Source organism: Octopus sinensis, linkage group LG3 (assembly GCF_006345805.1).
Source record: "Octopus sinensis linkage group LG3, ASM634580v1, whole genome shotgun sequence".
Classification (NCBI taxonomy): Eukaryota; Metazoa; Mollusca; class Cephalopoda; order Octopoda; family Octopodidae; genus Octopus; species Octopus sinensis.
The window spans coordinates 99,151,698-99,177,230 of record NC_042999.1 but is presented as its reverse complement, the minus strand read 5'-3'; the positions used below and the strand labels follow the sequence as shown (position 1 = coordinate 99,177,230).

Here is a 25,533-nt window from a genome sequence, read left to right as displayed (position 1 = left end):
CACTGAATAAAAGCCCATTGTATATGTATGTGCATGTGAGTAAGTGTATGCATGTACATATGATTCCTTGTCTTAACCCTATACAGAGATTGTAAACAAGCATCACTGTCAAACATGTGAGCATCTCTTGTTTCCAATCTTCCTTGAAAACATGTCTGGGCAGGGGGTAATATTACCTTGCTTGAAAACAGGTAAGGGTTGGCGACAGTAAGTGTGTCTAGTTGTAGAAAATCTCTCACAACAAATTCTATCCAAAACATGTGAGCATAGAAAAAATGGACACATCATCACAGTTTTTGGGGCTCATGGGAGATCCATAAGATATGTAGGCATTAAATAATTTCATTATTTACATTATTTACATTTGACAGATATTTGTCCTTATCTTGTTTGTTGTTAACACTATGTTTTGGCTGATATACCCTCCAGCCTTCATCAGGTGTCTTGGGGAAATTTCGAACCTGGGTTCTCATTCCTAAGGTATTTTTCGATGTTGTTATTACAATAATTATTATTATTCAGGTCGCTGCATGGAATCGAACTCGGAATCTTGGGGTTAGAAGCCTGCATTCTTAACCACTGATTAAGAGCACGGGCTACTAACCCCAAGATTCTGAGTTCGATTCCAGGTAGCGATCTGAATAATAATAATAATAATAATAATAATAACAACATTGAAAAATACCTTAGGAATGAGAACCCAGGTTCAAAATTTCCCCAAGACACCTGATGAAAGCTGGGGTGGGGGGTATATCAGCCAAAGCGTAGTGTTAACAACAAACAAGATGAGGACAAATATCCGTCAAATATAAATAATGTACATAATTCCTCATCTCTTAAATATAGAACTGCATTAAATAATTGTTGACAAATATGAACTTTGAAACCTATGGTACCTCTAACTGTGCTAGTAGACAAAATTATTAATCATGTTCAGCTCTATTAACAATATAGAGCACTCTTCTTTCTCTTCTGACTTTCTATGAAAACTTTCAACATTACTTCTGTGTGTGTGTACATATATATATATGTGTGTGTGTGTGTGTGTGTGTGTGTGTGTGTGTACATATATATATATATATGTGTGTGTGTGTGTGTGTGTGTACATATATATATATATATGTGTGTGTGTGTGTGTGTGTAGTCAATAAAACATATATCAGAAAAGAAGCACACTCTAAAGAATAGAGCCGTAAATATTAGAATAAAAATTTTAATTTTGGACATAGTGTTACCAAAAGTTTCGAATCCACATGTCTGTGATGTAGAAAGTTTAAATATTTTGTCTTTGTATAGAGTTAGATGAGCTGTCCACAAGCCTCTGGCTTTGTGGATATGAAACATTTAGTAATGCTATGTCCCAAATTAAAATTTTTGTTGTAATATATATATATATATGTATGTATTTGTGTATATATATATATATATATATGGATATGTGTATGTGCAAGTGTATATGCAAACACACACACATACCTATGTATATCATACCAAATTGTTCCTGTCATCTAAAAGTGAGCTTTCATATACATGTACAAACCAATCCCAGATTCACATTTACTTGTGCATGTTGGATACATTTACTAGTTTTGTAGATCTGAAGAAGGCATTCAACTATGACATGCTCTGAACTGTGATGCTGACGATCGGTGAAACTGAAAAGCTGATTAGGCTAATTGCATGTGATAGTGTGATGAATTCTATTCTACAGAACCTGTTGGACTGATAATTTTTAAGAAAAACTGCAGTGAAGACAAATGTAACTTAGTGCAAATCCTTCTGTTTTATAGTACAAAGCTATATGTGAACAACACTTAGAAGCAACCAAAAAAACATCCAACCATAGAAACCAAGCTAGAAATGTAATCTACAAGTAAGACGCAGTTCTCCAACTCATCTAGAAGTGCAGTAACTCTGAATTAGAACTACTCGGATTGTGAAAACACATCCAACTTATGTCAACGTGAGAAGTGGATAAAAAAATGATTATGACATACATACATACATACATACATACATACACCCACCCACACACATATGCACACATACACACATGCTGAAAATGATGCAGTAAGTTTTATGACTGTTTGTGAGGAAACTTGCATAGTGACTTGTTTGACTGCTTTATGAAAACAAAGCTAATTCAATAACAACAACAGATAATGAGAGCAGTTATAAAGGATAACCCCTATACAAATCCCTTGGAGTAATGTTTCAAAGCATCATATATTCAGAATTGTTTCAAGTTACCAATTATCTTGCAACACCCTTTCATGGAAATAATGCTTTGTTTGCAGGCTGGTTTATGTGTGTGTGTGTACACATGCATATATATACTTGTTTATTTTCTTCAGTTTCTTTATCTTTTGCATTACATTTTTCTTTAGATTACTAGAAACATCAATTTCTGTTGATTTACTCACTTCATACATGAAGAACAAAACAACTACTGCACAGTGCAACAATGTTCAAGCATCAAATATATGCAACAATTGAGCTATCTAAATCACAGAAGCAAATTAGCAAATCAAGGTACATTACGCATACATACATACAAATATGCAGATATACATTCACACACATACACACATATACATATATATATGCAGAGCAAACATTAGTTGAATATGAAAAGAATATTAAAATGAACAGTTAAAATAGTAAAAAACAGAAAAAAACAAAACTTTTAAAGATTTTCAGCAATATGAAAATTATGCACATAGTGAGTAAATATAATAACACTTAGTAACATCTCAGTTTGAAATAAAATATATCAAGTAAATAGCAAAACAGTGAGAAGTAAAAAGATATATACTAAAATCATAATAAATAATATAAAACACTCCATTACAGAAATTTTGATGAAAAAATTAAATACAAGAGCATAGTAATAAGATTTAAGGGGAAAAAGTGAAAGATGCGTATATGGTTAGATTATATATGATGGAGTGGTGAGAAAAATGTGCTGGACAGTACAAAAATGAAAATAGAATACACATTGCATGGAGGTATTGGAGAACTATATACTGGGTACACTCTATATAAAATATCTAAGAACTGTGACTGAGCAGAACACGATAGGAATGAAGTGTTATGTGCAGAGAGGTGAGAAAACTATTAAGGTCAAACAAGTTTGCTGCAGATTACAGGTGAGCACACAATATTTGACAGAACATTTTCACACAGTGCAGACAAAATCTATCAAAAATTACAAAGGGATAAGAATATTACAGTTGTAATTGACCAAATGAGCATGGTAGTAATCAATTTATGTAATTGAAGCAAGTGATTAGTGTTAATTATTGTTGCATAGCTTCAGATAAGCCCTGTTTGAGCAGACCCAATGTCATGCAGATAGTTGGTCTAGTAACTAGGTGTGATTCACAGATCCATAGACCTGGATCAACTACTACATTTTCCTGTGTTGAAATTTTATCATCCAACTGGCATTATAACCATCACTATTCTATCTTCTTTTTCAGAATACTTATATACAGGATTGAATAATCTAATTTATTAAGACATGTATTAAATGGTAAATTATGATTTAAAGGAGATTTTACTGCTACTTCTAACAGTCAAGCTTCTACACAGATATATAAAACCTCTGATGTATAAAAAGAGAGATAGTCATGGCTGGAAGGCATTTGTTATAACTCACCTAAATCAAAGTTTACTTTGGCTATGTAGCAAATATGTTCCCAAAATGGAATCTTTTTCCCTAACTCCCATACAAATATGTGTGTGTGTTTGTGTGTTCATTTGTATATGTATATATATATATAAAGGAAAAATAAATGCTCTTGGTTGTGTAAAGAACAGTATACTCATACCCCCCCCACACACACACATATAGATATAACTGACGGATAGAGGGCCGAGAGGATGTTTATGTCTGCTTGTACATGTCAAAACATCCTTCAATTTGGATATGCACAAGATTGGAAACAGGTCATTGCATTTTCTGACACATAATGTCAATACAATTTCTCAGTCATCATTTCATGCTATAGAGAGTGTATGTAAGTTCAAAGATATGCAAATTTTAGGTGGCTTTGAAAAAGTGGTTTATCCTCAAAAACGCTTGTAGTAATAATATCCTGGCATAGAAATTCCAAGTTTTCCCACTAAACCAGTTAGAGATATGAGTATCAAGAATTTCGAAGCTAGTGATTTGTGTTTACTATGAATTTAGAAATCACCAAGGAATGAGCAATACAATCCCCCGTGGCAAAGAAGGCAAAATACCAATGAAAAATAATTGAGCCATTCATGAAGAAATTAAATTACTTAAACGAAGTGAACAGAGTTCCTAATTTCTTAAGTGCTTCAATGAGAATGAAACTGGGTTGAAATGGTTGTCTTTAACTTAAAACACATTGTTGCTAAAGCATAAATTGTAAACACTTGGTTTCAAGTTATATACGAATGTTTTCAGTCTTGTGATGTGCAGAAGAGTATGAAACAGAACTGCCTGAATGCATGAGCATTGACTGAAAGCCCCATGAGTTTAAAGATCCAATGCTAACCCATGAATGCTGTGGTTATTTTGATAGGGGCCCCAATGTATTGCTTTGCCTGATATAATAATAGTGTTAAGATGACTCTGGTGCAAAGGTTAAAAAGTTCACAAACTTTGAAACATATAATTCACCAGCTACTAGTGCATTACTACCATTCAAAGAAACCGTGGTTCTATATAAATATTTTCAATAACTACTTTTTTCTAACATTTCCTTCCTAGAATTTCTACTGGAGAGATGAAAATGCTACAAATGTTGGATACCACACATGTTCATCCAGGTGTACACCAACTTGTCAGTAATGATGGTAAAATAGGATGCATAATCTTGCTCTTCAATGTAACCTCAATGATCTATCCAACTGATAAAGATATAACTGTACAATACTGATATTTGAAATAATTTCTTATTGTGATAAAGAATGACACACAATGACAAAGAACTCTTAGTTACATCAAGAACTACAGCCTCAAGCTTTACAAGAAGTAACATAAATTACCACTGAAGATATTGCTTGACAAAAAGAAAAGGAAAATAAGAAATATGGAAACAAAATTCTGTAAAATGTTGTAATAGAATATAGATAAAACAGACATCACAGAAGATGGCATCAGAACTTGTTTAGAAGACACAGAGAATGCCGATAGACACCAAGAAATAGCGGATGAAGTTTTCATTGTTAATAACATGGACATTGAGGATGATGATAACAAGCTGTTGCTTGAGAAACCTGAACTCTTTCTTGTATTTTCTTTTTTCTTTTCTTTCTTTTTCTTTTACTTGTTTCAGTCATTTGACTGCGGCCATGCTGGAGCACCGCCTTTAGTCGAGCAAATCGATCCCGGGACTTATTCTTTGTAAGCCCAGTACTTATTCTATCGGTCTCTTTTGCCGAACCGCTAAGTGACAGGGACGTAAACACACCAGCATCGGTTGTCAAGCAATGCTAGGGGGTCAAACACAGACATACGCACACACAGATATATATATATACATATATACGACAGGCTTCTTTCAGTTTCCGTCTACCAAATCCACTCACAAGGCATTGGTCGGCCCGGGGCTATAGCAGAAGACACTTGCCCAAGATGCCACGCAGTGGGACTGAACCCGGAACCATGTGGTTGGTTAACAAGCTACTTACCACACAGCCACTCCTGCGTATGAGAATTTTTTGATAACATCATTTCATACATTGACTCGTCAACAAAAATGTTTAGCAATATTATCACCTTAGAGCCTTAAGGGAACTCATTATCCAAAATCAACATTTGCATATAAATAACTGACTCTTAACTCATTTTTCAAGCCAATTTCTTCTTAACCCTACTGCAGCTGGTAAATATCGATAATATTGATGACCCACTCTAATGTTGATTCACTCCCTTCTTTCTCACTTCAAACTTCTGTGAGTGAAAGACAATGACCAATATATTCTTAGCTCTATTAACCCATAATGGCAAGTTATCATTACATCTACCACTGTTCCCCTCACTCTACTACATCAAGTTTATTATCTTCATATAATCCTGAATTTTTGGTGGGGAGGGGAAAGACAATCCCATCAACCCCATTACCTGACTGGTACTTAATTTATCGACCCCAAAAGGATGAAGAGCAAAGTCAACCTCGACTGAATTTGAACTCAGAGCGTAGCAATGGGCAAAATACTGCTAAGCATTTTGTCCAGTGTGCTAAGGTTTCTGCCAGCTTGCCGCCTTTTTTCTCTTCATATAATAAAATTCATTTATAACATTAACGCTATAATTTTACATATGGTACAGTGTTAAAGTGGAGGCGCAATGGCCTAGTGGTTAGGGCAGCGGACTCGCGGTCGCAGGATCGCGGTTTCGATTCCCAGACCGGGCGTTGTGTGTGTTTATTGAGCGAAAACACCTAAAAGCCCAACGAGGCTCCGGCAGGGGGTAGTGATCCCTGCTGTACTCTTTCACCACTCTTTCTCCCACTCTTTCTTCTGTTGGCCTACTCGCTTAGCCAGCGGGGTGGCGTCATTCGAAGGCTAAAACAATGCGAACGCATTGTGACCAGCGATGTGTAACAACATCTGATGGTCTGGTCGGTCACGTGTCACAGTGTTAAATAAATTTTAGAAAATTTAAATTACAGCTACGATATTGTAGAAGAGCCATTTACTAATATACAAAGCTGTTAAATTCTCCTTAAATTTAACAGTATTATATGTTATTAAGTGACTCCTACATGATATAGTTTCTTCAGTTTTAACACACAGTTTCAGATCAAATCACTTGCTAGAGAAAAACAACTCCGAAAACAAATCTTTATACCTTATATAGTCATGTGATCTTTAGAGTATTTTTCTGTCATGACACTCTTTATTATGCTGGTAGTATACCACGTTAGAAGTAATTATTATTTCTATAAATAATTATATTTTCAATACAATATTATATAGGACCTGTCATGCCAAGTGCACCCATGCTGGTGGCATGTAAAGAACATCTTTTAAACATTGGGCCTCACGGAGGCAAAATGGCTGAGTTCCTAGTGAGCGTTGGACTTCAAGGAGGCAAAATGGCCAAGTTCCTTTTGAGTGTTAGACCTCACAGAGGCAAAGTGGCTGAGTTGCTCTCAAGCATTGAGCTTCACTGAAACAAAGTGGCTGAGTTCCTTTTGTGTTGGGCCTCACAGAGGCAATGACCAAGACCTTTGGCATTATGTCGTGCTTGAGAATAAGAACCATCAAGCCGAGCAAAATTGCAGTCATGGCAGACATTAGCGTGACACAAACTGGCACCCTTGCTGGTGGCACATAAATGCACCCCGGTGTCATGCAAATGGCACCCATACCTGTGGCATGTAAAAGCATCCATTACACTCTTGGAGTGGTTGGCATTAGGAAGGGCTTCCAGCCACAGAAAACTATGCCAAATCAGACTGGAGTCTGGTGCATCCTTCCAGCATGCTGGCCCAGTTAAACCATCCACCCCATGACAGCATGGACAACAGACGTTAAATGATGATGATGAGGATATATGTGTGTGTGTGTGTATCACAGTCCTGCGATAGCTTTGCAGCTTTAATGAAAAACAGTATATATATATATATATATACACTTTTTCATTAAAGCTGCAAAACTATCACAGGACTGTAACTCAGAGTTTCATGTTTCCATTCATTAGACAACAACTGTCAGATGAACGGGAATGTGAAACTCTGAGTAACAGTTCTGTGATAATTTTGCAGCTTTAATAAAAAGTATATTACTCTACCTTTGGTGTTCAAGTACTATTTTTCTACCTTGTTTTGCACTTATGTGCTCACCTGTGTGTGTGTGCACGCATGTGTGTGTGTCTGTATATATATACATATATATATACATACATATATATATATATACATAGAGAGAGAGAGAGAAAAAGAGAGAGAGAGATCCAGTATTAAATCTGCTATCACTTAATTCTGAAAATCAGCTGAACTAGAGAATCTTACCACTATTAGTATGGTTTAACAAGAATTTACTGTAAATAGAATCTACCACAGAAAGAAACATATATGCACATTAATGTGCTGTGGACATATTGGAAACCTGGCTAAGTTCAATAGGTCCCAGGTTTATAGTATAAACATGTTTTGAAATAGAAATAAAAAGTAAAAATTTAAACAGAGAAAGATAATAAATATTTAAAGTAAATCTACAAAAGATTTGTTGCTTTGATGTGAAATGTTCTTCAAAGGAAAAGGAACAGTTCAGTTAACAACAACAAATCACCCTTCCCTCCTTAAAATAACATCAAAAGAAACAACTGTTGCTTTAGTAAGATATCAAACAAACAGAATGTACATTCACTCACAGAACAATCATCCTGGTGGTTAAATATTGGGATTTAATGACAAAAAGTACATGAGAATGAAAAAAAAATAAATAAAAGGAAAAAAATAAACCAACAAAATCTACTTCCTTCAAAAAATGTTGAAATCTAGTACTGAAAACATAGTACATGATCTTCATTTCACTGCTTTTCTATGAATCACAAATTAAAAAAAATATATCCAAAATTTTCTCATGTAGTTTGATCAAATTTACTATAGAATATTTCAAAATTTGTAAACTGGCATAGAAACATTTAGCCATTATATAGATAAAGAACTGACGTAAATCTACTACAGATAAATCAAAGGTAAAATTATGATACCTTTTCATTAAGGCTTAAGTACAATATCAATGTTTGTGTAGGAGAGATATAGTTCATTGAATAAAACCCATTATAATATTCATATATATATTCTATTAACATTGATTGATGATGAAGAGGTGGAAGTAAAGTGAATATTGAGACTGAACAGAGAGGTGTGGAAAGAAAGATGGCAATGCATTCAGAGTAGCTCTCTATTCTCTGTTTTGACTCCACTCTTCTACAGGAGTAGATTACTGATAACTACTGAATTTAATACCTTCATGATCACATTTCTAATCAAACACACTGTTCAACTAATTTTGAAAATAACCAAAAATTTAGAGGTGGGGTAACGTTTCTATTACTAAGATGGCATTTTTACTTTAAATTATAGTAGCTGTTAGTTGAAATATAATCACTTTAAAATGAGGAGCTTTGAATGATATAGTAAGGGTGGTTTCATGTAGGTGGGTATAAAAAATATTTCAAAGGATCAACTACTGACAGCAAATTTGATAGGGTACCAAATAACCAATAGAAGGTTCAAAAGTTATACTTTGTAACTAGTACTGTACATTGACAGGTAAAAAAACTTTTAAAAATTAATGAGCAATTAATTGGTATAGGAATACTGGAAGTGAGCCATAATGGTACCCATGATAAATTAGCATAATTTTTCAGGGATGCTGCTGATTTGCTTAACCCTACAGTAATCAAAATTCAACACAATCATAGATCCTTTTGATTTAGAAAGGATCAAAAGAGAATATAATTAACTTTTTAGTGAGTACATTTAAGGAAATATGATTATTTTCTAGGTAAAAAGTGAAGAAGTTACTATATTGTATTTGTAGTATTATAACAAAAAGATATAATCTAAATAATAAACTTAAAGACTTAATTAATTACAGGGGGAGAATTCACAAAAAAAAAACAAAAGACGAAGACAGGTGTTGTAGACAACAAACAGATGTATTAGTTTAATGCTCGGGAAGTGAAAAGCCTTTATCGTTTCAAGCCTACATTCTTCCATAGAAAGGAACGCAGAAAGAAACAGGGAGAGAAAATAAAGAATGTGTAGTGGCTAGGGAAGGTGGGGTTGGAGAGTGTGGGGTGGGTTACGAGGGAGGGGTGACGATGAAGGGAGAGGGGGAAGGGAGAAGGTGGTTAGGAGTGAAGAGAGCACTGATTCAGAAGTCATATAAGAATATTTTAATTTCCATGAAGTTGACAAAAGAAGTCTCAAATTTAAAGGTATACATAGTTTAAAAATATATTATAGTTTGTCTTATATTTGAAGTTTGTTGTTATGTATAACATCAGTTACTTTGTCATATTTACAAATGATAAACAACAATAATATTATGTGATATCATATTCAAAAGAAACTTCTATTAATGAATGCTTAGTTTTAAATAGCTTTATTATTCTTTTAGCTTATAATCTTAATCTCTTATTATTAGAGATATACATAGGTTCAGCATACAAATTCATCCCAGCAACACAGACTAATGTAACCCTTTAGCAATCAAATTAGCCATATCTGACTCAAATATTCCACCAGTTTTATGTTCTAAATGACCAGACCTGACCTTTCTCACCAATTCTTTGATATCATTCTAAAAATAAACAATTACATCATTGAAATGTTGAAGCAACAAAATAGTACATAATTAATTTAAAACAATGGGAATAAATATTATATTTGATAGAGTAATCTGAATGCTAAAAGGTGAAATTTACCATATTTATTTTGGGACAAAATCTTGTATAGCTCAATATAAGAAGATCACGAAACATGAGACATGAAGCCAAACCAGGCTGACATATATCACTTTTGCGGCTATGGTAATATGGGATTATCCCAAATATTTAAACAGCTAAATTTATGACAATTCATCCAGTCAAATCTGACAAGATCAGTTCTACAAAAACAGAAAAGGTCAACATTTTTTTCCTGTTAAATTATGTCCATGCAGACATTCAAATGAAATATAACTTTTCCAAATTCCATCCAAAAATATAAGCACAGCCTTCATGAGGTTGAGAATTAGAAGAAAAAATACATTTAATCATCTGTCTTATAGATAAATGAGTAAATTGTATAAATTAATGCTTAATGTCAGTTGAGAAGGAGGAGTAACAACTGTACAGTTTAGCAGTTAAAAATCACATATTACTAAAAATCTGGTTGTATTTGCTATGCAATATGAAAATAACAACAAATTTGTTTTCTATTTATGTTTGTCAACAAGCTACATATAAAGAAAACAAAGATTATCTTTTTGTTTGACAACTATTTTTCTCGGTGGAGAAAAGTGTTGCAGATAAAAATTTATGATAAAGTAATGGAATAGTTGCAATGCAAAGCAAGTTAGTATATTTTAATGTAAGGGGGCTAGTAAAGTTAGTTTGCTAATTGGTAATAAAGTAGATGCTGAATGTCATACATAATGAATAACTACAGCCATGGCATAAATGTAACAATGATACAGTACACTTGTGAAAGCACAACTCTAATAAAGTTATAAAAAAGATGGATGGTGAATTGTTTAAATTTAGTTTAAAAGTTTTATACTGAAATCTAAATTTGGTCACCTTTTAAACATCATCATTTTAGAATAAATAATAGAGCAATAATAGAGTGAGATTTGTTGCAAAACTAATTTAGATTACATGACAGCAGTACTAGTATCAAAATTAAAGGTTTACATGTAAACTGTACCACCCCAAAAGCGGTTTGATTTTAAGAAACAAAGTTTTCTGCATTTGGGGTTTTACCCTATTATACAGCTTCAATTGCCATTATATAAGAAAGCTATAAGGTAGCAAATCAGCAGAATTGCTGGTACATCTGGCAAAATGCTTAGTAACATTTCTTACAGCTCTTTATGTTCTCAATTCAAATACTGTAGTGGATGTAATTGAATAACTACTACCCACTAAAATGTTGATTACCTTGTGCCAAAATTTGAAGCAATTATTTGTGGAAGCCATGATAACTGTAAATGTATTTGTCCAGTATTGTTTAGTTATCATAAAAAGTGTTGTCTGGTGAACATAACATTCCTTTTGATAGAATGCTACAATAGAAACAGAGAAACATATCAGGAACTATATTAGGCAAGTATGCTAATGATGATTATCTTTTTGTCATAAACTTATTAGTAAAATGAATTAGAAAGTTATACAACAAACTGCACTCATTTGATTATTTCATGATAAGATTGCATGTGAACTGTAAACAAAAAATAAAACCTACCAAAACTCCATACCTGGAATTGTAAATAACTTATCTATTAAAGATACAGCTACAAGAAGCCACAGATTTTAATTCAGATTGTATAATTTGGAGACTTCTATAATTATGACTGCTACATATATTCATGATACAGTAAGAATGATAATTATACTAGCTGAGAGATTTGGAGGTAAATTTGTTGTGTCAGACTCATTCATTCAAATTTGTCCTTTAAACAAAGCAAGTTATTCATTTTGTTTACTCCATCAGTGCATGGAGCCTGATATCTGCAATATTGAACCAAAAATAATACATGATTTTTTTATTCAATGTAACAGTTAAACTTACACTAAACTAGCAATAACAGTAAAAGAGAAAAGAAAAGAAAAGAAAAAGAAAATATGAAAGAAAATATGAAAACTCCAATAGAACTTGATTGGTTCAAGATAAAATTAGTTGCTATTTAGTTTTAGAATATGTGATGTAATTTGAGAGAGGTAGTGTGAAGAGCAGAGATCAGTCTAACATAAATACATTTGGTTTGTCATGAATTATTATCAAGGAAAAAAAAATGGCCTGCAGGCAAATTTGAATTGTTTATTTTGAGTTCTTAATATATCAAAATAGATGAAGTAGTTTTACAATTTCTTGGAACAAGTTTATACTTTCATTTGGCTTAGAATTAGTGGTGTGGGCTTGGCATTCTATTATAGGTTAAGGAAGTAAGTTTGGCATCCCGGTATCTTAGAATTTAGAAAGAATTTAACAGGTTGAAATTACATATTCCTGAAAACTACCACAGAAAGAAAGGTGTCCCCATCAACTGGAGACTATAAAAATATTTCAAGAAACAATTGAAAAATAAATTATTTCATCTTCTTGAAATTACACAGAACAATAAAAATATCTTTTAAAATATCTGACAGAATTTCTTTTTATAGCAACAATGGTAACAATTGATAAGAGAATAGAAAAACACTCCATTGAGATAAATATAGGAAAAATAGAAAACTGCCCAAAATAAATAATAGTTAAAGCACAAAGGAGAAATAAGGGTAGAAAAAAGCATGAGAATAATGAAAGCAAATGCAAATTAAGTCAACACACAAACATGAAAATGAAAAAGAGTAGCTTAATTATAGAAAATGTAACCAAAGAATAGACTTAATGAAGGACAAGAAATAACTGCTGGAGAGAATATAAAAATGGAAATTGAAACGGTAGAAATCAATAATAAAGATAATAATTTAAGACAAAATAAAACTCTAAATTCAAGGGCAAATGTAACACCAGAGTCATAATATGTCTGTTATTAAAAACTGACAAAGGAAAAACATGTTTATCAATTCTTCAGATGATACTCAAAGTGCTAAATGGTACAGATATTGTTTCTTCTATATTAGTTATCAAATATGCGATGAATTCAGATCAATTTAGGAGAAAGCCAAACATTGCAGCAACAATGTAAACAGGTGACAACTGCCATTGTATGGAGAGATGAAGTTACCAAAATTATCGACATATATATAAGCTTGTTCAGTTAAATATACATGTGTCTGCACATGTGCACACACACATGCGCATGCACACATATATACATATGTGTGTGTGTGTATATCATCATCGTTTAATCATCATCATCGTTTAACGTCCATTTTCCGCGCTAGCATGGGTTGGACGGTTCAACCGGGGTCTGGGAAGCCAGGGGCTGCATCAGGCTCCAGTCTGATCTGGCAGTGTTCCTACAGCTGGATGCCCTTCCTAACACCAACCACTCTGCGAGTGTAGTGGGTGCTTTTTACGTGCCAGGGGAGTCTGGCATCGGCCACAATCAGTTGGTGCTTTTAACGTGCCACCGGCACGGAAGCCAGCCAAGGCGGCACTGGCATCGGCCACGTTCGGATGGTGCTTTTTATGTGCCACCGGCACAGAAGCCAGTTGAGGCGGCGCTGGCATCAGCCAGGAGGTGCTGGCATCGGCCGGCGGCGTTGGCATCGGCCGGCGGCGCTGGCATCAGCCTATGTATGTATATATATATATATAGTTAATCCAAACAAGAAAGCACAAAAAAACACAACAACGCGAGGACGTGGAACAAATATAGTATTATTGGACGCTCAGGAAAGAAGGAAAGAATGAGGGTTTAACGTTTCGAGCGGAGCTCTTCATCGGAAACATAGGAGAAGGAAAGATCCAGAGAAGGGAAGACAGAGGAAAAAAAAATCGCCAACCATATATCTATATATATCACCAACCATATATTTATCTATCTATCTATCTATCTATCTATATATATATATATATAGATAGATAGATAGATAGATAGATAGATAGATAGATACACATATATATATATATATATATACTGTATATAACTATATAAACAAATATTTTGATGAGGAAATCCCCTACTAAACCAAGAAAACCCATGGTAAATTAAAAGAACTGAATGAATATTTATGGTTACAGCATGAAATTTCAATCGAGACAAAGCTGCAGGTCTACAATTCTTGAGGTTTGTTTTTATTGCTATATGAATGCAATGGGTTACTTACTGGAGACATATAATAAGGCTGGAGCAATTTCACCAACAGTGCCTCAGCTGTATACCTGGTATCCTATGGCAAATATATGTAAGTGATGTTGAAGTCCCTCCACTACTTCTGCTCACAATCACAGATGCACACATTGCCAGCCACTAAGAGACATATTTAACTGGTTAAGGTCAAGCAAGTGACAAACAAATATGAGGTAAGGTGCAGAATATTTGCTGTAGCCCATCTTTTACACCAAGACATGTACATGCTAACATTTCTATTCAATTAAGATCAGAAGCCATGAGAGCCATCACCTTGTAGTGCACCGGGACATATATTATTAAGGTGATGAGCTGGCAGAATTGTTAGCATGCTAGGTAAAATGCTTCATGGCATTACATTCTGAGTTCAAATTCCACTGAGGTTGACTTTGCCATTCATTCTTTCAGGGTCGAAGAAAAAAGTACTAATTATGCACTGGGGTCAATGTAATGACTTAGCCCCTTCTCCCAAAATTCCAGGCCTTTTGCCTATAGTAGAAAGGATTATTATTATTGTTGTTGTTGTTGCTGTTGAGGTGTATAGCTTTGTTGTTAGGGTGTTGCCCTCATGATCATAAGCTTGTGGCCTGGATTCCACGATTGGGTGATGCAGTGTTCTTGAGAAAAAAAATTCATTTCACATTGCTCCAGTCCACTCAGCTGGTAAAATTGAGTATTCTTGTGATGGACCAGCCTCTCATCCAGTGGGTGGATTATATAAACAACAGAATCTGGGAAAGCAGCCTTATGAGCATATGGTTCAAGAAGGACATTTGATCTTTTATTATTAATATCATAATTGAGTAAGAGAGCAGTGCATACCATGAAAGTGATGCTGGGGTACAAATATATAAAGCTTTATACTCCCATAATGATTACTCACCTGATATTCATTGCAACCATATGTGCATTATATCAAGATAATCAGTGCATAACCTTAGTGGTGGGGCCCAGTTAGAATTTTCTTAAGGTTGAGTAGTCCATCCTTCCCAAAAGATCCCTGAATTAGGGTAGTTTAAGAATGATGAACAAAACACCTAAGTTTCCAGGGTTGAATTTTTCAAAGAATCCCCTCAACACATGGCTATGATGTTTCCCCACTATTTCTGCTCATGATCAGAGATGCACATATCATCAGCTACTAAGGGACATGCTCAACTGGTTAAGGTCAAGCAAACAACAAGCAAATCTGAAGTATTGAGCAGAATATTTGCTGCAGCCCATCTTTTATCACCAAGACATGTACATGCTGACACTTCCAATCAGTACATATTCAAAAGCCATGAGAGTCACTGTTATTATCATTATTATTATTATTGAGTGAGAGAGCAGTGCATGCCATCAAAGTGACACTGGGGTAAAATATACGAAGCCCAATATACCCATCATCACTACCCGTCTGATAAGGGTACACCAGGCACATGCATCACAACCATATGTGTGCGACATGGTGATCTCATATCAAGATAAACAGTACATGACCTTGCAGGTGGGGCCCAGTTAGAATTTTCTTCAGGTTGAGTAGCCCATCCCGCTCAAAAGGTCCCTGAATAAGGGTTGTTTAAGGATGTTGAAAGAACCACCCATGTTTCCAGAGGTGAATTATTCAAACCCCAAAGAATCCCTCTCAACACATGGCTATGATGCTCCCCCACTACTTCTGCTCATGATCAGAGATGCACATATCGTCAGCCACTAAGGGACATGCTCAACTGGTTAAGGTCAAACAACTGACAAGCAAATCTGTGGTATTGAGCAGAATATTTGGTGTAGCCCATCTTGTACTGAACAGCACATTTGGTAGTAGACCAGAGGAATGTGTTATGATGTTTAATTATGTTCATTTATATTCCAAGTCTAATTCCTGCTGGGCATCACTCTAAAGTATTATCCTTCAGTAGCTGATAAAATATATACCAGTCAAATGTTAGAGTTGATTTAATTGATTGTCACCTCTTCTGAAATTTCTGACTTCATGCATAAATTAGAAATATGTTTTAATGTTACTCTTATCGTAAAGCAATGAGCTGGCAGAGTCGAAAGCATGCTGGGCAAAATGCTTAGTAGTATTTCACCTCTCTTAATGTTCTGGGTTTGAATGCTGTTGAGGTTGACTTTGCCATTTTTCCTTTAGGGGACAATAAATTAAGTACCACTTAAGAACTGGGGTTGATGTAGTCAATTTACCCCCTCCGAAAAAATTGCTGGCCTTGAGCCAAAATTTGAAATCAATGTTACTCTTGTCATGGATGATGGTGAAATGGAAGAATTAGTATAGGTTCAGACTAAAAGGTTTACAGTATTTAGAACAGAATTTCTGGCATCAGCAGGCAAGTATTATTTTTATATAAGGATTCAATCACGTTTCTGTAGCTGAGTTACAAATATATAATTGGATCTCTTTCCTAAATATATGTTGTCTATTTCCACTTAGTTAAATTGCTACTATTAGTAGTCTGTCATATTACTAAAGATGTGGCTCTTAGATTTCCTTGCAACAAAAAACTGTGAATTTTCACCAGCCTTTCTTTTAAATATGCCCACATAAGGTGAAGTTAATGTTCTGAGTTTTTCTTCTCTCATCCGCTGAATAAGGAAAGCAATAAAGCAAGGCAATGCAACAATTTATAAATAATAGCAAAGTTTACAGTATGACCTATCAATTCAAGAGCAATTTAAATTACTAGTCTTTTAATGTTCACTCCCTGTTTCAGAGTATTGTCTTCTTTTTTCTTTGTTTCTTGTGTTTTTCTGCATCAGATAACTATTGCCTTAATGTTTATCCCAAAAATGGCATTATACCTTCATATTTCAACAAAGATTTCCAGCAGCTTTGATTCAATAACTGATGATCTCAGTTGAGCAGAAAAAAAATATTATATGTGTTGAATAACACTTCCACTATCCCTTTAAATATATGTATATCAATAGGATTTATTATATTTGCAGAGGAACCAATCTCTTGGAACACATTATCAATAGTTCATAAAGCATTCATCAAAATATTCTGTATTATCTCACAATACGATACAATACATATCAGCAAACCTCTCCCCTGTGAATGTTAAATAGTGTGAAAATTTATAACAATGCACATTTCCCAGTTGGATGTGTTTTAATTAATGCTATCATTTCCAGTTGACATATGCTTTTATAATACAATAGCAGCTACATTGATATATGTAAAGATTAATTATGGTCAAATATGAGAATATTTTCTTGTAAGGGTTTTGAGAAAAAATATTTTTATGATATCTTTCTTGTCAGAGAATGTAAGTAAATGTGTATCTATTTATGCATGGTTGATAAATAAAGTAGCAGTCCAGGTGAGAGATTGGTAGAATTTGTGAGAGCAAGAGATGAAATGTCCTGTGGTATCTGTTCCAATATAAATATAGGAATGAGGATAAAAATTTCCCTTCAAAACCAGATAATTTTAGATTTAATCTCACTGACTGGAATCTCAAGCAAATGTCATATACTATAAAACTGATCCAATTAATGCTTTGTTATGCTTTGTGAGTAAATTTAGCTGACAGAAACTATGCAGAGGCCTGTTGCATGAGTGTGTGCACGCGAATACATGCATGCATGCGTGTGTGTGTGCATGTGCACATGAGTGAGTGATTGTGTGTGTCTGTGTGAGTTTGGCTGTCTGCCTGTGTGTATGTGTGTGTTTTTTGGTTTGTCATTAGCTTCACCAACACTGTTTGGCAACTGTGTCCCTCTTACTTAGTGCTTTTGACAAGAAAAATCTGACAGAATAGGTACAACACAAAGAAAAATAAGTACTGGTCTATGCCCACTATGGATGGATGGGTACTTAAGTAAGTGTGTACACACATGTAAGTATATCATTTCTGCTTGAGTTTACTAAAGTGAAAAAACAGTATCATTGTTTGCATTCCTACTGAACATCACATTCTTAGCTCTGTTAAAAAACAGATCAGGATTGGTGACAGGAAGAGTCATAAAAATACTGTCTGAAAAATAGCTGTCCAACCTATGGTAGCATAGAAGAAGATGCACACACATCCATCCAGGGTCATTAAGGATAGAGTCTTCAGGCACCGCCTCCAAAAGATCCTATTAGAAGTAACCATCATTAGACTTTCCAGCTGGATTCCCAGGCATGACTAACTGAGACTATGGATATTATCAACGTTCTCATTCTCGATGAAACCCTAGGGTTCCTGCAGGTTGGCTCAGCTTGGGGAATTTCTCATGCAATTATTTCCTGTGACATTCTGTTCACAAATCTGTAGCACCAGAGTTGTAACCTCTCAATGTGGAGAAGTGGCAGCTGAATCTGGTGAAACTCCTTAATCTCTGAGCTGTGCACCCTGTTGAGTAAAGTTACCCCAGAGATCCTTCAGAGGTCAAATACAAATACCAGCTTCCAGCTTGGTGTCTGGTGTGAACAAGACCACCATAAACCACCTTGTCCATTGCGTGGATTAACAAGGGACACATTCAGATATTAGGTAGAGGATACTGTTCAAAAAATATATTGCAGCCCCCTCTACTTAAGTTCTGAATGTATCCCTTGTTAAGCCATGCAATAGGCAGTGAGGTTTTTGGTGGTCTTATTCACACCTGACACTAAATTGGAAGTTGATACTTGTATTTCACTGCCATGTACATACGTTCATATGTATGTATATATGTATGTATGTCATTATTCAGTTTTATTTCAAGAATTCTTGCCAATAGAGAAAGAGCTGGTTTCTAACCTAGATTCAAGGCTCCTTCATTGAAATTTCAACAACATTAACAGGGTATTTTTGCAGGTATATATGTATTTGTGTAGTATTAGGAGTTAGTGCTTGTGTAGATTTGTATGTTTTGTTTTATGCATGTAGTCTTGTGCATATAGTTGCATGCCTAGACATGCACATATATAATTAAATGATAAACTTATGGAAAGTTTTAAAGATTTTTACAGTTCTTGTGATGGCTTAGATTTGTAGACTTTGAATCAGCTTTCTCTTTTCTGGTTTTAAGAAGCTTAATTTCTCAAGATTGGTACTTAGACAATGTATTACATATCCCGCTGCCCCAATAATTACTGGTATAAACCTGAACATGTAATCTAGGGAGAGTAGTTGTAAATTTCTCAATAGCTTGGTGTAGATATTTTGTATTTCACTGATCTTTAGCTTTATGTTTACATCTGTTGGACAGCTGATTTCTAAATCCTAAATCGTTATGTCAGCTCTTTTATGTTTACATTTTATTGAGGTTTTCATTGGAATATTCCACCAGTACTCCTTCTTATTATGTGTGTATGTGTGTGTGTGTGTGCATGCATGATCGTGCATGCATGCATGAAGTTTGTGTGTATGTGTGCATGTGTGTGTGTGTGTGTGTATGTTATCATTCAGTTTATTTCAAGATTTTTTGCCAACAAAGAGAGAACCGGTTTCTTACCAAGATCCAAGGCTCCCCTCATTGGAATTTCAACATCAACAACAGGGTATTTTTATTTGTATGTATGTATGTATGCACGTATGCATGTATGCATGCACGTATGCATGTATGCATGCACGCATGCATGTATGTATGTACGTATGATTGTATGTATGTATGCTTGTATGTATGTATGTATGCTTGTATGTATGTATGTAAGTATGTATGTATGTATGTATGCTTGTATGCATGTATGTATGTATCCCTTTTGTGCATCAGGAACTTGGTTGATATTGCCTGGATTGCAAATGCATACCCTTCAAAGTAGTACTCTGGCTATTGATCCATGATAAACTGCTTTGATGATCGATGTTACTTTCATCACAGAACTTTCTGGTATGCATGTATGTGTGTATGTATTCTCATGCATAGAGTTACATATCTAGATATGCTCATATATATTTAAATAATAAACTGGAAAGTTTTACAGATTTTTACAGTTCCTGTGATGGATTGGACCTGTAGAATTCAAATTAGATTTCTCCTGGTCTTGAGAAGCCCAGTTTCTCAAGATTGGTATTTAGGCAGTGTGTTACATATCCCAGGGTCCCAATAATTACAGGTATAAACCTCAACTTGTGATCTGGATAGAGTAACTGCAGATTTCTCAATAGTTCAGCATAGGTGTTCTCTTTTTCTCTGAGCTTCAGCTTTATGTTAACATCTGCTGGGCAGCTAATTTTTGCAACTATGCACAGTTTCTCTTCTCTACTCCAAATCATTATATCAGGGTCTGTTGTGCTACATTTTATTGAGGTCTTCACTGGAACATTCCACCAGTATTCTTTTTTAATATGAGTGGCTATGGCTTCTACCATAATGTGGATTCCTATTTCTTTGTCCTCAGGATTATCCTTCTGATGGATTTCATTATAGAGCATCCTAGCTACAACGTTGTGTCATTGGTAGATAATACTGTGATGACATTTTCATAGAACGCGATGACATTTTTGGACAAATACTGTGGGTGATATCTTCAGTGTGAATTCCACAAAGTCTGTATCGGTTGTCATATTTTATGGCTTTACCTGCATCTCTATCCCTTTTGTGCATTAGGTACTTGGTTGATATTTCCTGTTCCTGGATTGCAAATGCATACTCTTCAGAGTGGGAGGTAGTAATCCAGCTATTGGTAGTAATCCAGCTATATGATAAACTATTCTGATGATCAATGTTGCTTTCATCAAGGAACTTTCTAGTAACATATCCATGCATAGTCTTCTGCTCATGTAGACTCATCCTTCCATCAGATGATACATTGCGGTAGGGTTGTGCGACTTCTTTGGGCATGTATTCTAGGTTATCAAACAAAGAGTGTTGCTCAAGTAGCTGCCTTCCAAGTCTTATGATGTTATCAGTCTCACGTATGCAAACTTGATCAAGGGATGCACTTCGACACTTTGTGGTTAAAAGATGTTGCTGAAGGGATATTATGCGACATTCAAGGGCATTTTGGATCAATGTTAAGCCTCTTCTGCCTTGTTTATGTTTTAGATGGAGGTGGTCTATATCACTGTTTATGTGGAAATTATGTGTGCTTGTTAGTATTTTTCGGGTTTTCACATCAATGGCTCAGATCTCATCAAGTATCCAATCAAGCAGCCCAAATGTTTGTATGAGTACAGGCACTGCAAACACATTGTGGGCTGTTGTTTTATTGAATGCAGGGAGTTCTGAGGTCCAAATTTTCTTTATTTAGCTGTAATGTTCTTTAGTGACACATGTTTTGTTTTTTTTAGTGACACATATGTACATATGTATGTATATCTTTCTGTTTGCAGAAAAAATAAAAAGATTCTATACTGAATTAGAGCATAAATATTTTTGGTATTGAGGTTCTTCTGTTACAAAACACAGATTCTCATATATTGTTGCTTATATTATTGGTGTATGGAAAACTATGAGTAGCAAGAGAGAAAGAGTAACTTCAGCAGTACTATAAATGAATACATATGCTTGTGTATGTATATGAATGTGGCTGTGTCTTTTTACATGTGTATATGCATATATGTGTAATTATAAATGAACCTGTACATGAGTATGTGTGATTGTGCCAATATATGTATGCATGTGTGCCTCTGGTCATACAAGAATACTTTATTTATCTATATACTTATTGAATGTTCTACCACACCAAATTCAAATCCAACTTTATTAGTAAACTCCTTTGCTATACCAGTTAACTGATCCCTACTAAATCTATAGATTGTTTTTTACATGTCAGTCATGTGACATTTGGAAAGTGTCTATATTTCTCTTCTGTCATTTGAATTATTTTGCTTTTCCCAAGATGAGTAATTTTGAGCAGTATCTCCAAGTATTTGTCTATGGCTCAGCCAGTTACTTAAAGTACACTCAACAAGTTGTTTTAAATGCTTTTTCTTCTATTCATTACCATCGACACACACACACACACATACATACATGTATACATATACATTTCACCCCTACTCTCTTTCCCTCATCTTCCCTCTTCCCCTTCTCTCTTTCTCTTTGCTCCCTCACTCCCCCTCCCTTACTCCTCATCTCCCCTCCTTCCCCTCCCCCTCATCTCTCTTCTCTCCCCCTCTCACTCTCCCCACAACCCCCACTCAACCCCAACCCCCAACCGAACCCACACCCCACATGGGCTTTCCCCACTCTCACCCCCACCTCCCCACAACATCACACCACACTATTCTACACCATACGACATTACACATCACATCACAACACACCACCCACACACCCATCCCCACATCTTTACACCTACACATACATACACATATCATATCACAACACACCACCTACACACCCATCCCCATATCTCCACACCCACTGATACATACATACACACGTCCAGACCACCAGCCCTCTTTCACACTCTCTTATACACACACGCACCTTCATGTTGGGGCCACCTTCGTTTTGGAAGTCACTTGACCCTGTTATCTCCCCTACTATCCCTCTAGCGTCTAACGTCTGACCTCTGACCTCTGCCTAAAGTCAGAATGCCATGATAGACCGCTAGCTCCTACATGCATTTTTTTCTCTCCTTGTTTCTTTTCTGTGTATCTTTCTGTCGAAGAGCGTAGGCTCGAAACGTAAAAGACTTGTTCTATTTCTATTCCCGAGCACCATACTAATACATTTGTTTGTTTGTACTCCACCTGCCTTCGTCTTTTGTTTATTTTCGTAAACCTTCCCATTATACATATACATACATACAGGTCTATTATTTACATAGTCTGATTCAATTGTCTGTTACTCTGGAGTTTCACCAACATCAAGCCAGTTTATCAGATAGAATAAACTGGATGGACAATGCAAAATACATTTCTTTTCATCATGGAGATGGGTGTAATCATAGAATTGGCTGAAAGGTGTGTGGCAGATGGAACAGCAATACATAATTAGGAGACCATTTATTGGTATCATAATACAAATAAGGTTAAGTCAGGAATCGGAAACAAAAGAAACGAATAAAAAAAAAAGGAAGAAAGACAAGACAAAAGAAAATATATACGAAAAAGAAAAGAGAAACACATACAGCTAATGTAGGAATTGAAGAGAATAGTAAAATGGTAGACATTCGAGTAGCAGTGTCATTTCTGCTCTCAGAAAATACTGCTCACTGGTAGCATAGTGGTAGTGGTAGAGATACCAAACAGTGGCAAATAAATTCTTGTGGTTTTTTTTTTTCTTTTTTTTTTTTATCCAGCTGAATCATAGCTAAAACCTCTTTATATTGTGAAGCCAGCAGATGGCCAGCTTATCATATACTTCTAATTGCAGTTAAACCACTCATCCAGTCATATGCATCCATTCACTGTCAGCAGTGGAAGATGTCTGATATGCTTCACCCTTAAAATAACTCCATCAGACTAACTGGCTTGACATCAGAGAGACTCCAATAATGAAATAGTCTGCTGCATCAGACAAAATGAATTATTATACACTACCAAAGTACCAAGAAATTTTTCTCCTTACATGCACACACATACACGCACAAATACATGTGTGTGTGTGCATGTATATCTATCTATCGTAACACACACACACACACAAACACACATATAACAGGCACGTGCTGTCAGTAATTACTCAGAGTAGGCAGTTGGTGACATTTATGTAGTAAAACACACAAAAAAATAGGCAAAACACAGGCACATGACTGAGTTGCAGGCAGATTCACTTCTGCCTTTGTAGCACGTAAAGAAAACATTATTTGTAGGAATGTATGCAGCTCATATACTACAGCAATATTGTGTAGCATTAATACTGAGATTGAAAACCAGGGGTGAATTATGCCTATCTAATCTACAAAAAATATAATATTTTGTATTTTATGCAGAGTAATCAGAGTAACCTTCATAATTTTATTGAATTAGGTGCATATTTTGTCATAAAAGGAAAATGTTATTATCGATCTATTTGATTCAGGGTAGGCACTGTCTACCTTGCCTACCCAGGTGGCATGTCCTTGGTATATAATCATTTTCAGGATCCAATAGAATAGAGGTATTTTAATACCCAAGGTAGAGTCCATGAACTGCATGCCAGAGTATGCTGTGTGGTTTTATGTATACATTAAGTGTATTTAGTCTGTACTTGTGAAGAATGCATAACTGGAAGGACAAGTCCGTATATGCTTTAGTAAGTATGTGAGAGTCCATACACACTTTTGATACATGGACATGCTGTCCTCAACTCTATCTCAGTGTCTTTGTTATTAAAGTACCTCAATTCTATAGAAGCCCCCCAAAGATTATAATATCATGTTTACTTTATGGAAAGACTCTCTTCCTCAGCACTTACAGTATTTTAATTCTCATACCCAATGGAGAAGATTAACCTGGAAGTTTTGCTTAAATGAAGATATATATATATATATATATATATATAATGTGTGTGTGTGTGTGTCTTTGTATCTGTGTATATCCCCCAATCACCACTTGACAATTGGTGTTGGTGTGTGCTTACATCTCTTAATTTAGTGATTTGGCAAAAGAGATCAATAGAATAAGTACTAGGCTTAAAAAAAAAAGGCCTGGCGTTGATTTGTTCAACTAAAAAAAAACCCAAGATGGTGCTCCAGTATGTCCAAAGTCAAACAACTGAAACAAGTAAAAGGTGTATCTATATATGTGTGTGTGTGTGTGTGTGTGTGTGTGAGAGTGTGTATGCAGTCCAACACTAGCTTAGCTGGCTGAAATTTCTAAGTTACTGCCAACACCATTCTTGTATAACAATAATAAATTTGTACTCTACAAAAGTATAGAGTAACCCATAAGATTAGTGTATAATTGTTTTTATTATAATTGAACGTAAAAACAAACCTACTTACCACATACATACACACATGCATATAAACATATATAGAGCTTTTATAAAGCTGAAAATCTTCACACACACTGTTTCTCCAAATTTTACATAAACTATCATTAAATTGAACTCAACTTTCAGAACGATACAATGGTTTATAAATGTCTATAAATGGTGCAGTTATGGTTATTTCGTGAATTATGAAATAAACATTTAAAGTTGGTTGGACAGGAAGTTATGACTTTTAAAAAATTTATAGAA

General features: G+C 35.0%; 1 protein-coding gene and 1 long non-coding RNA gene across 8 annotated transcripts in view; one reads left to right on the top strand and one right to left on the bottom strand.

The window, feature by feature from the left end:
• LOC115209264 (regulator of G-protein signaling 7) overlaps nucleotides 1-25,533 on the bottom strand; it is a 496,388-nt gene that overhangs the window by 78,367 nt on the left and 392,488 nt on the right. Inside the window, exon 17 of one of the 7 annotated variants that reach the window (XM_036501196.1) lies at nucleotides 11,701-11,763. The exons of the other annotated variants lie outside the window; for them this stretch is intronic. Coding sequence (XP_036357089.1) covers nucleotides 11,716-11,763 — 48 coding nt within the window. The 3' untranslated portion in view covers nucleotides 11,701-11,715. Of the gene's footprint in view, nucleotides 1-11,700; nucleotides 11,764-25,533 lie in introns of those variants that run through there. 7 annotated transcript variants of the gene reach the window in all.
• LOC118762522 lies at nucleotides 13,513-24,182 on the top strand. The gene is made up of 3 exons (XR_004998278.1): nucleotides 13,513-13,523; nucleotides 14,652-14,654; nucleotides 24,031-24,182. It is a non-coding gene; the product is annotated as an uncharacterized LOC118762522 (long non-coding RNA).